We start from the raw sequence: 15,529 nt of genomic DNA, 5'->3' as shown, positions 1-15,529 counted from the left end.
AAGATGAATGCGTGAACGAGTACAAGTGCGTGAATGTATGAGTTGAGAGAAAAAAACGTGAAATTAGCCGCAAACGTTAGGGTAAATACGGTTGGTTGGGTCGGATGGAATCCAGCCGTTGGCGAGTCCGGACTTGTATGACCACTCCTCGGCAGTTCCAGCTTCGGTCTTCCACGTCCTGAGAGTAAATCAGCTCCACAACTTTAAAAAAACTCAATGACACTCACCACTGAATCCAACCTTGTCCCTGCTCGTAACTGCTCACTTGCGCTTCCCAGAATTTTCTCAAAAAGGTCTTGTAGCTTGAGCTGAATGTCGACGCAGATCCAGTCCAGCCATTACAGCTTCCAACACGCGTGGAGCTGGTACCAGGATATGACCCATCGTAGCGAGAGCCGACACCGCGGCCATTGATATACTTGGCACAGTCGGTCATGGCTACAATTGTGTAAAAATTCGATCAATTCGAGAGCCAGAGCACGCACCGGGAGTCCATTCTCCAACAATCGTCCACAGGTCGAATGTAGCGAGTGAGTTGCGCTTGCTACAGACGGTGTTAATATGGTCTTGTTGACTCATTTGCTCCTCGGCCACGCTGAAGATCGTGTAGATGTGGGTGTCCTATTATAAGAAGGTCAGAAGCAGCGAGCCAAAAATGGTCGGGACTTGTACCATCGCAACGCCTTCATAGCTAGGGTATGTCAGCACACCATTCCAATAGCTGAGAGGCTATAAAAAAAGTGGGTTAAAATAGGTGGCCATGTGGAGGATTATTACTACCTGGAATGCGTCGTGGATCAGAAGGACGGTATCACCTATATGGAGCGTCAGAAATGATGAAGAGAAGGCGACAGGCGGGTTATACTTTGCCGTGATGACCCATACGGGTAGCGAACGTTGCCAAAGCTATCATACCAATACTAGGCCGATTGTCAATGTCCTGCAAACGAACATAGACCATTGACTCACTTGTCTGGTGACCGCAAGGACGTCTGACCCGAAGTATCCAGCCGGTTCATTCAGTGGAGCTATGATAGGCACATTTGCGGCGTTGTCTTTGACCATGTTGGCAATCGTCTTGATGACATTGCTGGTTCGCTGCACGTTAGTGTTATTGGTGTGCCATGTCCTTTTCGGGCGTTAGAGAAGAACGCAAATACGGAATGTTACACGCACGGGGAAGGGATACGATGACCAGAGCTTCCAAGATATCAGCATTTGTGAGGGTAGTACAAAAAAAGCATCAACTTACTTGTCAAATCCGTTCTGGCTTCCTGGTGCTCCGTGAAGGTCGATGATGAGCTTCAGTCCTTGGTTCGTGGCCCATTGGATCGCTTTGGAGAGGTAAGGAAGCTGGCCAGAAATGTAGGGTTCCCCAGGGCCAACTTCGAATGCCCAATACCTGACATGACGGTTAGCAATCTGTCGTGGACTAGAAACAACAACACGCACCCGATGGGCAGACGGACATGATTCAACCCAGCAGCCTTGATAGCAGCAAAATCAGCCTCCGTGATGAAAGTATTCCAGTGATTGGTTAACGTGGCGGTAGCGGCCGATCTGCTTTGTAGCTGACCGAAAGTCCATTCGTCAACGATGTTGGGGTTGCCTAGCCGATGTTAGCGTGTCTGACGCGTTATAAGTAGTGTTGGAGAACCTGTGTTGTCGAAGATAGACGGCGTGATCCAAGGCTACAATGGTCAGGAATTCGGAGACGACCCAAATAATCCTGCACCTCGAGGACCAACCAGCCACCCAAGTTGACCCCACGAACTTTGGTGCTTCCGTACGGAAAACCAGGACTGACGGCAAGGGCGCCGGACAACAAGGAAAAAACAACGAGGGCACGCATGGGTGGTTCGTGCTGGTAGAGGCGAAGCTGACCCTTTTAAAGCGGAGTGCATGATTGATGGAGGACGGAAGAAGTACAGTGAGCTCATGTGGCCCAAGCCAGCGATGCAGAGTCGATCAAATGAGCAAGATCAACGATATTTATATAAGGTTAAAGGTGTCTGTTCTTGCCCAAAAGACGAGTCCTTCCACCCAGAACTTACCCGTGCTGCCAAGCACTCCATCGCACATGACTCCGTCTTGCAGCTTCAAGCATCAACTAGAAGACATAGCGGCGTCAATCACTGCGAATGACGGTCAGTGTCGAACCATAACCCCATTGCGCCTCACTCCAAGTTCATCTGGGCGCAGCGTCAACGGGACAGAAGGCGGGCACAGTCTCAAACAAGCTTTGAGGAAGCGGCTAGACCAGCAGCATGCAGAGCAAGCAAGCCGAAGACGTTTTCGGTCCGAGCGCGCCGGTTTGTGCTTGTGTATTGCGGCCAGCGACGAGCCAGTGTCGGCAACCAGCTCAGAACGCGTGGACTTGTTGGAAGGAGAGAAAAGAAGGCAAGCACAGCCCCAATCCAAAAGCGGGCAGAGTGGATTATGTCTGATTATCTTTCGAGTGGTGGGCTACAGTACATATATACTTCATGGTATTTTCACAACTCTTCATTGGGTTCACCGACTGCCCATTTCACAAACCGCTCAACTCCCAGAGCACTCTGATCCAGTCCATGCGTCGTTGACCACGCTGCCAACGCTTCACCAACTGGCTTCCCCGAAAGGTCGCCAGCAATCATAAACGGTTGTTGGTAGAGTGCTGTCTCATCCTGTGAGTCGGAATGAATTGAGCGTGTCTCGAATCCCGCGATCTGCCGGGCCAAAGCACGCTCAAGGCGCTCCAAGTTTTCGCGGCTGGATGTGGACTGGAATATGGATTGTGGGGACGATAATTTGAGTAGCCCAAGTACGCCGATACGGCCCTGCATAGGGTCGTTGACGGAGCCATGGAGGTATGAAATTAGACGATGGCCTTCTTTTGAATTCGGGCTGGGCTCTTGAAACACGGTCATCGCGCGCTTTAATACGACGTTCTCCCCAACTTTGGATATCAGGTCACGAATGGCGCGAGAAACGGTGGTGGAGGGATCGGGATTGAGGTGGCGGGCGGAGAGTAAAGGTGTGTCGTTCAAAACGTCGACTGGGTAATTTTGGAAGTCTGCTTGTTCAGACATGAATGCGGCGGTATGCGCAATGTCGGCGGCTAGTTGGCCGAAAAGGTCGTTTCTGCCCACAAAGTCCGTTTCGCAGTTGAGTTCCACCATCGCTGCACGCAAAGCGCTTCTACCACCCGCCCCAGGAGAAAGCAGCGAAACAGCAATAAGTCCTTCTCCAGCGTGCCTGTCCTGAACTTTTGCAGCTCGTTTAGCACCAGAGGCGGCGAGATCCTTGTCCAGCCATTTGAGTGCTGCATTGACATCGTTGTTTGAGGCTTCCAGCGCTTCACGCGCCTTGACGATGGAAACCTCAGTTAATTTTCGGAGTTCCGCGACAAGTTTTATTGGCGTTTTTGTAGAATAGCACCGCAGAGAACATGCGCTCACTGCCCACGAACGATGCCACATCCCGTTGACCGTGTAAAGAAAAAAAGTAACGGTCACGGGATCGTGACATGTCCTCCTTCCCTGTCCCCAGCTTGCTCGCGCAGGATTTATTGCTGATCCAGGATATTCTCGGGCCTCTCCCGGAACCACAAAATGAAAAGAAGGAGATAAAAGTAGAAGATTCCGATGATATCGACAGCTCGGGCGACGAAGCGAGTGAAGCCGAGATTCATGCTGAGCTCATTCAAGTTGAAGAGGAGTCTGATTCGTGCGTTGTCCACAGTTTAAACCGACTAGTACCTGAATTCATTCCAGAGACTCCTCTGTTGAAACCTCTTCTTCTGAATCGGAGTCGGACCACGAAGAACAGAAAAAAAACACCAAAGACGTCGACGACGATGAGGGAGAATCTGGAACAGCAGCGCCTCCTGCGATGTCCTACTTCCAAACCAAAAATGAAGTCCTTGAATCAAACATCACTGTCCCCGACATAGAAGAGGTCTCTCCTGAAGAAACGTTAGAGGCAGTCGGCGAGGTGCTCAGCGTCATCGACAAAACTGTTATTGTCAAGGGCACCTCTTCGGTTCCTTATGCGCTTGATATTGACACTCTGCTTGTATTCGAGGACAAGAAAGTTCTCGGATATGTGCGTTAGACCATGCTTCCAGCCATAAATTTCAAAGTGCTCACATACGAGACAGATTTACGAAACTTTTGGACCTACAACGCAGCCTTTATATCAAGTAAAATTCAGCACAGAGTACCCGATTGACCCACAGAAAGTTCAAGTGTCCCGCGCGGTATATCATGTACCCCGACGGAGCAAGTTCGTGGCGGTTGACCAATTGAAGAGATTCAGAGGCAGTGATGCTAGTAATATGCATGATGAAGAACCTGCGGACTACGAGCTTGAATTCTCTGACGATGAAGCCGAGGCGGAACACAAACGAAGAATGAGGTGGGTGCTACCTTGTAAAAAAGAAAAGGCAACCACGGCTGACTCAAAATTTAGGCACTCGGGTGCTTCATCTTCGAGAGCGGCAACTCCTTCGCCAGCACAAATGCGGGATCAGGACATGCCCTTCTATGAAACAAATCCCTATGCAGATAACAGTGCATACGATGACAATTATGGAGCTGGGCCTTCTTCTCGACCGGCCCCCATGCCATACGACGATCCCTATTCTGACGACTATACCAACATGCAAACACCACCACCACAACCACCACAAAACTCGATTTCAAATATCGGTCGCGGAAGGGGGAGAGGAAGTCGCGGTCAAAGGAGAGGGCGAGGTGGAGGCCATCGTTCACAACGGTTTGACGACCGCCGCAGTTCCCAGCCACCACCACAAGCCCGATCGAGTTCACCAACATCCATGGCAATTGCTCGTGCTACTGGACAATACCCAGATGGCTCTGGGTATGTCCAACAAGCGTCGCAAACACATTTGAATCCCACCGCACAATGGCCTGATCCATCTCAGTTCAATTTCGGGACACCATCATCGAATGGTTTTGTGCAGCCTCACATAAACCCTCGGTTTGCGTCTGCATTTGGGTTTGGGGTTGTACCCCAGCAGCCCCCGTATCAATTTCAGCCGGGAAATAGCTGGACAAACTCGAACCAGTGGAACCGGCCCCCCGGCACGTAGTTTTCGTTGAGGGTCTATGTCGTAGTAGATCTTCAGAAGATCAGTTGTCATGTAGTCTTTTCGTCCACGTGCGACAGTCTTGCGTGGTTTCTTGGCTACGACAACCACCGCCCAACCCCACATGGAGGCATATCGCCCGATATTAAAGACGTGTTTGAATGGCAAAGCTTCTCCAAGTTTTCGACCATGTTCGCCTCGACCCTTTTTGCCAGCGCCGGTTTGCTTGCATCGGTCTCTGCTTCCCCCGCTCTTTTCTCTCGCTGGTCTTCGCAAGATTTGTTTCGCCGAGCGTTAAGCACCAGTTGTGGGACCGACGGCGCGGCATCGTGTACCAATTCCTCGAGGGTTGCCGATTTATGCTGTTTCGAGGCCCCAAGTGGCCTGCTTCTGCAAGTCCAGGTGGGTCAATTCCAGCCATGGGTCGAGTGAAGATTATTCATCGTGGTTGTCAAGTTCTGGGACACCGACCCACCCACTGGCCCGTCAGATAGCTGGACGATACACGGGTTATTCCCTGATCGGTGTGTCGACCCATTGTACAAGTCTTTTTGATCTCATTTCTACGGCTTAGTTGCTCTGGCGGTTTTGATTCCAATTGCGATCCGTCGAGAGAGTATACGGACATTGCTGGAGTGAATAGCTCTTCAAGTTGCGTCTGTCTAGTATTAACACCCTCTATAGCTCCTACGAGACCAAGGCGCGAGCGATACGCTGGATTTTATGAACACTTTCTGGAAGGTATTGTTATTCCCCTAATGACTCGTGCACTCAATATTCTTGAGAATCTCGGCGGCAATGATGAAGAACTCTGGGAGCATGAATGGGCAAAGGTTGGTGCTCTAGTATAGATGGTACCAGGCGTTCAGCTCAGGTTTTAGCATGGAACTTGTCTGAGCACCCTCGACGTTACCTGTTTGCCTGACGGCAGTCCCACCGGAGCCGAGGTAATGTTCTTATGCTTGTTGTTGTGTCCCAAGTTTAATGAGCATACAGGCAGTCGCATTCTTCAACACAGTTGTAAAACTCTTCAAGGAATTACCTACGTTTAAATGGCTCGCCGATGCAGGCATCACACCATCCGAAACCGAAACCCATACGCTTGACAGTCTTACGTCTGCCCTTGAAGTTGGCTTCGGCGTGCGTTTACTAGCTCAATGACCTCAATTTCTTTCTCATCTGTTCCCAAGTTCACGCCTGAGCTTGACTGTAAAAAGGGGGAGCTATTCCAAGTTTCTTATTACCACAACCTGCAAGGCTCTATCATCGACGGCAAATTCGTCGCAATCGATACTCCTAAAGCTGGGTCGTGTCCAAAGACTGGAATCAAATATCTTCCGAAGGCCGGCTCACCAGAGCCATCCAAAACAGCCACGAAGACCTCCACCAAGTCTTCCACTCAAACCCAAACGACCGGCGCAACTGGTGTACCCACCAAAGCTACAATTCAAGCAGTTCAAGATGGATCGGAAGTTGGCGCTTTGCTCTCCAAAGGAACGTTCAGTTCCCAGACCCCAGCCACTTTCACGTTGTCTGGTAATGCGGACAGTTTGAAACTATCGAGCTCCAAAGGCACTTGCGGCGTTAGTGGCGGTATTTTTGGTTGTGGAAATGGAGAATCGACAACTTTCAGTGCTGTATGTTTTTGTTCTCGACTGCTGATTGGCTCTACTAACCCTCCATACGAAGGTGACATCAGGCGACCTGCTTCTCCTTGCTTTCGATGGGCGGACGCAGTTCTCGAGCGATAGCCTACCCACAGGATCGAAGGCATCCGATGTCTTGACAAGCAATTCCGGCGACCAAGCTTATACACTCTCTATAGTCTCTACTTAACGAGTGCTGTTGCGCCTCGAATCTCATTCCTTCTGAATTTTCCAATATACTTGTAGCACTCAGATCGTGACCAGAGAACAAATGGCACCTCCTTCTGACCACGAATGTCTCCACGTTCACACCCTTTCGGGGAGTTGGTTCGTCAGGCAGTTGCAGCTGACCGAACTCAACAAAGCCCTCCAAGACCTTCTCGCCGAGGATGATGAGAGCTTTATCTCAATCACAAGGACTAAGGACGAGCTTTCTGTGGTGGGGGTATATCGCGAAGGGATAACCCCCAGTGAATACGCTGAGTTTGCGACCTGGAGTGCTTTCAAGATCGCAGGGCCGATGGAATTCAGTCAGTGATGCGTTGGATCAAGACAAGTCTGAATCAACTGAATCTCTTTGTGTGGTAGATCTTACGGGTGTGCTGAGTGGGTTTACAGAACCACTCAAGCGCAGTGAAATAGGCATCTTCGCTGTTTCCACGTGGAACACGGATTACATTCTAGTTAGAGGGTTTCAATTCGTACAACGAGAGAGAGTGAAACTGATTGGCCAAATTCGATGTGTAGGTGCCACAAAAACAACAAGAATCGGCAGCCAAGGCGTTGAGAGACGACGGCTGGGTGTTGTTGTAGTTGTAGTCGGTCGTTTGAGGACAATGCGCGCGGTCAAAATACAAGCGAGTAATGGTCGGAGGTCTGGAAGCGTGTTTTACTTTTGTTGAGTGTGTGACCTACGACTCTAACTGGCCACAATTACTCGCCAATTGCTTGTTCTCCTCCGGGACGTCCGCCAGCGTCACCACTCCCCACTCCGCCTCTGCTAAGCTAGCAGCCAGAGCTCCCACACCGACCTGCGTGGTCCCGAAACGATTTCACTCTCCTCTTGGATCCCAGCAATCACATCTCGTTCATGGACAGCGATGCCACATTGGCGGCGAAAATTCAGCAGGGATTCCAAAAGCGCATTCTGCCTTCAAGGTCCCGGAGAGGCGGGCCTGGTGTAGGAAGCGGCATAGGCAGCTGCGATATCGACGACTTGATTCTACATAATGAGGCGAGGCGTATGTGGGTTTCAACACTGTTGTCGCCCGTTCATGAACTCTTTGCAGCTGAATTAGACTCCGTTGTCCCCTCCGACACCGTCATATTATTCAGGACCGACGACAGACTCGAGCAAGTTGCCCAAGAGCTGGCCATTGCCGGTCCTTCTGCCGCTATCAATGTCACTGCTCGCGAAACATATTTTGACCGTCCGGACGTCATAAAAGGCTTCCGCGAGCAACTCGAAATTGAGGTGCCCTCTTTCGAGATTGTGCAGGTCACCTCCCGATTACGAGCGAAGGTTCCTACTACCCTCCCAGATCCAGTGAGTGAGCCTGCAAACGAGCTCCCTCGGTCTTATTGAACAATCGGTGTCCACAGTCTGCCGCAGATTCAGACTCGGTCTATGAGAAGCGTCATCGCAAATTCGAGGCGTTTGAGAAGCGCCAACGGCTACGAGAGAAGGAGAAACTAAAGCACGAGCAATACAAACTCAAAGAGCGGATTGACCAGCTAAGAGCAATGGACAATTCTGCCTTTCTGGCTGCCCCTGCGGACTGGTTCTCTCCTCGACCTTTGCACCAAGACTACGTTGACGAAGACGCCGGTCTCGGGATTCTTGGTGCCACTCCCCAGCAATATGCGGAAGGAGAGCGTCGAAGGCGAGAGATGTTGGAGAATGCGCAAAGTTTAGAGGAACGCTATCGCATTCTTCTACCCGCTCGCAAACAGTCCAGCGCTGATGCACTTTTGACACCCGAGGAGCCATACTCAGAGGACGAACCCCCGCCACAGAAAAATCCAAAGTTGGTCATAACACGGTTCAAGCAGTCGCAGCCGTCTACTTCGAGTCCCGCCTCGCCGAACAAAAAACGGCGGCGTACTTCTCCTGCACCTTCAAGTCCTCGCAAAGGCCGATTAATAAATTACCCGCATCCTATTGAGGAGGATGAACTCGATCCGGACTACGAGAGACCGGTCAAGGCCAAGGGTCGCCCCAAATCGTCGCGTAAACGGGCGAAACTTGACCACCACCCGCATTCTCAGCTGCAGTTCGGTTATGTGCCTGACCAGCCTATTGATGTTGTTGGTGACGATGTTCCCATTGAGCAGCCACCTCCGCCACCTCCAGAACCCCCGACGGTGGATGGACACTTGACAGACGAGGAGCGACAAATAGTCGAACAACACTTAATGGTCGATGACGAGCCTCCTGCTGTTGTTGAACACCCGCTTATGGTTCACCAGCCTCCTGTCATTGAACAACCTCCTGCTATTGAGCAACATCCTTCTATAGAACAACCTCCTGCTATCGACGAACCGCCCGCTATCGAGCAACCTCCTGCTATCCAACAAATTCCTGCTATTCAAGAACATCCAGAACCTCCTGCTTTCGGACATTATCCTGCATTTAGTCAATATCCTGGCCTAGATCAGTATCCGACATTCCATCCTCCAAGCGATCAATATTTCCCAGATGGGCAATATCCCGCAATGGCACAATATTCCTCGATTGAACAACCTCCCGCCAACGGTCATTATCCTGAAATGGAACCTGAACAGCCTCCTGGTATCCAGCTTTATCCTCAAATGGAACAAATTGAACAACATCCTCCAATTGAACAACTCACTGTGTTTGAACGGGCAGCTTCACCATTTAGCTCTGACGACCCAAGCATGCTAACTCCTCCGCCGAAATCAGAGTCCACATCTTCATATCGCGATGAGTCTGTACCTCCCATTCAAACGCTGTCTGCCCCCGTTGCTCGTGGCACACGTGGTACTCGTGGAAATCGTGGAACTCGTGGCGCTCGCGGTGGTCGTGGTGGTCGTGGTGCTGGTCGTGGTGTTGGTCGTGGTGCTAGTCGTGGCGGTGCCCGTGGCGGCAACCGGGGTCGAGGTCGGGGTGGTAGAATTTCTCTACCCGCTCCCCTTGCCCCTCCCGTTCCCGTTACCCCCCCTTCTACTACTGCCACTCCCGCCGAACCCACTCCCGCTCCTTCTCCTCCACCACAAACAGTCCGAGTATCCGCTCCTCCTGCCACCCGAGGAGGCAGGGTATATAACGTTCATCGGAAATCTATCACCACCGTGCTTGCAATTCCGGCGAACGCAACTTCCGCGTATCGCAAGTTGGTCAAAACACCGTCCATCATGGTAGCCGCCGGACGAACATCACGGAATACTCGGGACGCGTTTGGTGTTAAAATACCATCATTCCTAACCAGCAAAGAGGAATATGAGTTTGAGTTGCCATTATCCATCCGAGAATGGGTCCGCGAGGAGGGACCGCTTCCGGAAGGTCCTGAGCATTGGGACGATGAGCGAGTGGTGCAAGAAAGCCGGCGGGTTGCATTAGGCGTGGATGATGATGACCCCTTGTCTGACCTCGACTCAGATGAGCCCACGAGTGACTCCAAGGATGAACTTGACGACACTGGCGAGTCTAAATTACCTAGCCTTGAGCCCAGCCCCGAACCAGAAGACCGGATGGACAATTCGAAGGAGGATGCTCCTGGCACACCCAATCCAGAACAGCAAATGAATTTCGCAGATATGCCTGAAGACCCTGGCCAGTTTCAACCACTGAATATTGATCCACAACGGCACATGGTCGATTTCCCGCAGGACCTACCGGGTCAGCCTGAGCCACAAACTTCCGAACCACATCAGTCCATACCTGACTTTGTGCCGATGGAGATCAATCATGTCGATTTTTTGACGGGCGAGTCGGAGTCTGTGTTCAGGCCCCCAGCCTCGATCGAAGAGTTGGTCAAAACCGAAATCCCCCCCGCGGACCAATTCCGAACGGGGCATTATGGACAGTTACCGGAAGCCAACGAAGACGTGTTTATGGCCGTCGTGGACAGCAAAGCTACGGCTGAGCGTGCAGTGTCCTACACTCGCCACGCTTCAATCGGCAATGGCAATGGTCATGCGGGTGTTTATATGAGCCAACGGATATCGGACCCATTAGACGACTTGGATGACGAGCTGGCGCTGCGGGATGAGGCGGATTTCCTTGCGGTCAACGACACTGAATACATGGGCAAGAATTCACTAAGGAGTAGGGGCAAGAAGGAGGCGACGCCTTCTAAAGGGCGACGGCGGCAGACACCAAGGAAGGTTGCTCCCTCGCTACCACCGGATGACGACGATGCATTTGAGCGGGACGCGTATAAGACAATGTAGATTTGGTTTCTACCTTTTTATTATTTTTTCTTTCTTTCTTCTCTACAGAACTGTTGTAACCCTAATGGACGGCTATAAGGCCACATTCATTTGTTTTTACAAAATGCGCTCGGGATTAGTAATAGTGCTACGCTACTGAGTCTTGGCGAGCTTTTTGAGAGCCCGTCTACGGATGTCTTTGTGTAAATTGTGGGTGTACAAAATAAACACCCAGGGCATGCCGACCGCGTTGATAAGCCAGTCGAGCAGTGCGTGGGACCAGTATGGGGTGCTGGTTTCGGGGCGGCCACTGTAGGCTGCCCCACAAGCCAGTCCGATTTTGGTTAGAACCGAGCGGACATAGGATTTGGGGGTCGGGACCAGCAGAGATGAGTGCCGGATTTTAGACAGCTTAGAAACCTGATAAACATTTCAACAACGCGAGAAAGGTTAAGGCTGGGAGACGAACGACAAAGTGGGTGTTGACGTGCTCGACGACGATTTTGTGCTGACGGACCTCTTCTGCGAGCGCACTGGTAAAGGTCGAGAGGAAGGCCTTGGTGCCAGAATAAGTAGCGAGCATTGGAGATGGAACGGAGCCGGCGAATGAACCGATGTTGAGGATGAGTCCGCGCTTCCTGTAAAGGCATAAAAAACGGGAGTTAATCTTCAAAGCAGGCACTGACTGTTTGATCATGCCTGGGAGGACCGAATAGGTTACTCGCAGTGTAGCGTTGACATTGATCTGCACAATATCGCGCATCTCGTCGAGAGGCGTGTCGACCAAATAGGCGGGGTATGCGTGCGACTTGCCGACATTATTCACTGGGAAAGAACTCAGAAATGAGAGAAAAGTGAAATGGAAAAACACACCGAGAACCCCGACATCGAGCGCAGCGACCTGACGCGCAAAGGCTTCGTATGCGGCTTCGTCTGCCTTGGCAAAGTCGATGGTATGTATGGCTGTTTGGGTGCCAGGATATTTGCTCTCTTGACTGCCGTTGATGGATGTTGAGGAGAGAAGAACAAGGACGGACCTATTTCTTGGCCCACAGTCGACAGTACCGCTGCATTCCTCGCAACGAGAAGCACATTAAATCCCCGTCCTGCGAGCTGGGTCGCGAACTCCTTCCCAATGCCGTCCGACGCGCCGGTCACCACGGCCCAAGCGCCTTTCTTTGCCCCAAACTTTCGGAGCTGGACAATGACGAGTAAGCAGCTGAGCAAAATGAGATCCAGTTGGGTGCTTACACTTGTCCCGGAGAGAATGAATGTTTGCAGGAAGACAGAAAGAGTCTGGTAAGCAAGCCGAGCAGCGCCAAATGACCCCAGAGCGACAAGGCTGGAAATCCACCACGGAGATGTTTTGACTGAGGCTCTTGAGATAGCATAGCCAAACAGACACGTCGTTCACGCACCGAAGGACCGCGTCTGGTCGACAAATGGCTGCAACGCGTCCATGATAAAAAAGTTCGTGGGGGCTGTGTTGATCACGAACCACCACCATCTCTTTGGTGATGGGACGAATCCGCACATAAACCCCCCACCGCAGTGCGCGGTGCGGAGGCATATACGCGCTCTGGCCACACGTCGTGGACCCTGCACAGACAGGGCGGCCTGTAGGGTCGAACACCAAGCCTGCCGAATGAAGGGCGGCGCACTCATTGGGAATACCACTACTGCCGTACCAATCTTGACGCGCGACACGACATAATACAATTCCTCTCTCCATCCATGAACCCTCATCGTGTACCCTAAGAACAACGAGCTCTGCCCGAGGAATCACCCCCTGCTGACCACCGCGGGGAGGTCGACATACCACAGAACCCTCCTCGAGTCCTACAGCTCAGAACAACGAGCTCCCCCCCCAACGTGTCATAAGGACCTTAGGCCTTAGGCAATACTTGCTGAGCACCCGACGGCTAACTGACCCGACATCGAACCACATCGCTGGACCTCGCACCCAGAAAATTTTCAATCACGTGGCCTGCAAGCTAGCTAGCTGTGACAACAACCCATCTAGTTACCCTCAGCGCGCTACCTGAGCAACTCCACCCCAAAGAAAACCCGCGGATGGCGAAGAAAACCGACAAGAAGTCCTCCGTGAATGACGAAACGACCCCGCCATCACCCAGTCGCGCCCCCGCACCAGAGATCCCAGCTCCACATGTACCGTCGCCAACGGCGCAAACATGTGCGAATACGGAACCACGAATCCGATCTCCCAACCCCGAAATTCAACTTGAGGGCCAACCACTACCTCCACAAACATCAAGTGAAGAGACATCGCACCGTTGTAGTACCCCGGCGTGGAGCATGGACTGCCGAGCGGCTCTTGAATGGCATAAACAACATGACCGCTACTTACGTCCAACTAGTGGAGGCTCGTTCCGATACCTGACCCATCTAATGCTACCTGTACACATGTTCTTCGACGCAATAGTACTGCTTATGAACAACCCCAAGCCCGAGATTGGAAGAAGTCGTGCGCCATAGGCACACGCGGCCCGAACCCGCCACATTTACTGACCATCTGTAGGGAGACGGGACAGGAAACGGGGGAGGGTTACGCGTCATTGACTGGGTGACGAGCAGAGCCTCAAACTCTGCTCGAACCCAAGCCAGTGACGCCGCAACGGCGGGACCTTTTCAGGTCGGGGTCTGCCGGCCAGCAGTCCTGGCATGGCGGGGTAGGACTTGTGTCCGCTCGGGCGGACACGAAGCGATACCCCGCTAACCCCAAACGGTAGGCACATCCGCCGGAATCCTTAGCGGGGATCCCGGCGGGCCTTTCTTGCTACTCAACCTCAATACAACTTCATTAACTGCTTTGCAGATTCATACGGTGACGAACTTACGGCTTGGGACAACGACGGTGACACTCGAGGAGACGCTGATTCCGCCACCGATCAGCAGAGCTCCGATGAGAGTAGATCCGATGGAGGGGAATGGGCGGACGACCAGCTGGAGGAATTCTGGACGGGTCTGCTCCCATGGAACATAACCCCACAGAATTTCGATGATGGCTGGCCGGATGCCAACCCGGATGCGATACAGACTCCGGGCAACGTCAGTATAGACGTTGACAACGCACAGTACGTGCAAGGGCCCGAACGAAGGAGCCCAACCCCAGATCATGGGGGAACCGTGATAAACGGAACCCGAAATGGAAACGGGACGCCGTCTGGAGAACAAGACGAGCAGAACCACTGTTATAGACAGAACCAAACAGAAAATAACGCAAACAACAGATTCTACCCCGGACCAGCACAAATAGGCGGGACCGGGAGGAAGAATGTCAAGTCGGCGATCAAGGTGTCCGCCTTGAATGTGAAGGGGTTCGGACACGCAAACGTCAGAAATGAGAAGAACAAGTGGCCCGAAATATGGCAGCTGATGCGCGAAAAGAAGACCGGAGTACTGATTGTGGGCGAAGCTCACATGAATGACGAGAGGAAAGAACGAGTGGATGCCCTCTTTGGCAGAAGTATCAGGTTGGAGTACTCCAAGAGCTCAGAGGCCGCTAACTCCCATGGGGTAGCAATAGTCTTGAATAAATTCCTAGTAGAAACTGACAACGTTGTCCGCCGAGAAGTCGTCCCGGGAAGAGCCATGATACTAGAAATGAAAAATGGGGACGGGACACCACTCTCGATACTGGGGGTCTACGCACCGACAGATGATCGAGAAAACGAACAATTCTGGAAGGAGATTAAAAAATACTATGAGGACAACCCCGAGATTCGCCGACCAGACATCATGGCTGGTGACATGAACATTGTCGAGGCCACCGTCGATAGGCTCCCTGCGAGAGAAGATGACACAGATGCGGTGGATGCACTAGACGACCTTAAATCATACCTAGGATTGATAGACGGATGGCGAGATACGTTCCCCACGACAAGAGCCTACACATATTCCCAAACGGCAGCTCAAGGCGGAGCCAGGTCGAGGCTAGACCGGATTTATGTCCGGAGAGAGATGCTAGAAGAAACCTTTGAATGGAGAATTGAGTCTGTAGGCATCGAAACGGACCACGACATGGTGTCAGTAAAAGTGACGACTGCAGACGCGCCCACAATAGGGCACGGGAGATGGGTCTGGCCAATGCATATACTAAAAGACAGAGTGCTTACTGAATTCGTGGACACCAAAGGAATAGAGTTCCACGCAAAACTCACAACACTGAGGGAAGAAGAGTGGAATCCTAATGAAAACGCGGCAAACGCTCTGGCGAGACCTGAAGAAAGAAATCAGAAACAAGGCTCGGGAGAGAGCAAAGATACTAATACCGAGGATGACCAAGGAAATTGCGGATATGGAGGCCAGGCTGGACAACATCGTGAATAACCCTGCCATAGATGAGGAAGAGAAGATGCTGGCGGGAACGGTGATCACC

The 15,529-nt window shown here is 51.9% G+C and overlaps 4 protein-coding genes across 4 annotated transcripts; 2 read left to right on the top strand and 2 right to left on the bottom strand.

Annotated features, from left to right (window-relative positions):
• Positions 1-2,495: 2,495 nt before the first annotated feature.
• MIND_00509300 (Elongation factor Ts, mitochondrial) lies at positions 2,496-3,479 on the bottom strand (the record flags this gene model as incomplete). Its single annotated transcript, XM_037361885.1, has 1 exon — positions 2,496-3,479. Exon 1 carries the CDS (start codon positions 3,459-3,461, stop codon positions 2,496-2,498), a length of 966 nt encoding a protein of 321 aa, XP_037222177.1. The 5' UTR covers positions 3,462-3,479.
• Positions 3,480-3,508: 29 nt separating this feature from the next.
• MIND_00509200 (ACT-7 domain-containing protein) lies at positions 3,509-5,095 on the top strand (the record flags this gene model as incomplete). Its single annotated transcript, XM_037361884.1, has 3 exons — positions 3,509-3,708; positions 3,756-4,086; positions 4,142-5,095. 3 exons carry the CDS (start codon positions 3,509-3,511, stop codon positions 5,093-5,095), a joined length of 1,485 nt encoding a protein of 494 aa, XP_037222176.1.
• A 1,914-nt stretch (positions 5,096-7,009) lies between these two features.
• MIND_00509000 (ACT-7 domain-containing protein) lies at positions 7,010-11,151 on the top strand (the record flags this gene model as incomplete). Its single annotated transcript, XM_037361883.1, has 5 exons — positions 7,010-7,268; positions 7,327-7,481; positions 7,751-7,979; positions 8,028-8,284; positions 8,341-11,151. The coding sequence occupies 5 exons, from the start codon at positions 7,010-7,012 to the stop codon at positions 11,149-11,151; spliced, it is 3,711 nt and encodes a 1,236-aa protein (XP_037222175.1).
• A 132-nt stretch (positions 11,152-11,283) lies between these two features.
• Positions 11,284-12,876, bottom strand: MIND_00508900 (Very-long-chain 3-oxoacyl-CoA reductase; the record flags this gene model as incomplete). The annotated part of the gene is made up of 7 exons (XM_037361882.1): positions 11,284-11,550; positions 11,600-11,768; positions 11,817-11,955; positions 12,004-12,120; positions 12,168-12,327; positions 12,382-12,500; positions 12,549-12,876. 7 exons carry the CDS (start codon positions 12,874-12,876, stop codon positions 11,284-11,286), a joined length of 1,299 nt encoding a protein of 432 aa, XP_037222174.1.
• Positions 12,877-15,529: the final 2,653 nt, after the last annotated feature.

This window comes from Mycena indigotica, assembly GCF_014461135.1.
Source record: "Mycena indigotica strain 171206Taipei chromosome Unknown Mind.scaff0004, whole genome shotgun sequence".
NCBI classification, from domain to species: domain Eukaryota; kingdom Fungi; phylum Basidiomycota; class Agaricomycetes; order Agaricales; family Mycenaceae; genus Mycena; species Mycena indigotica.
This window is presented reverse-complemented; position numbering and strand designations above follow the sequence as displayed.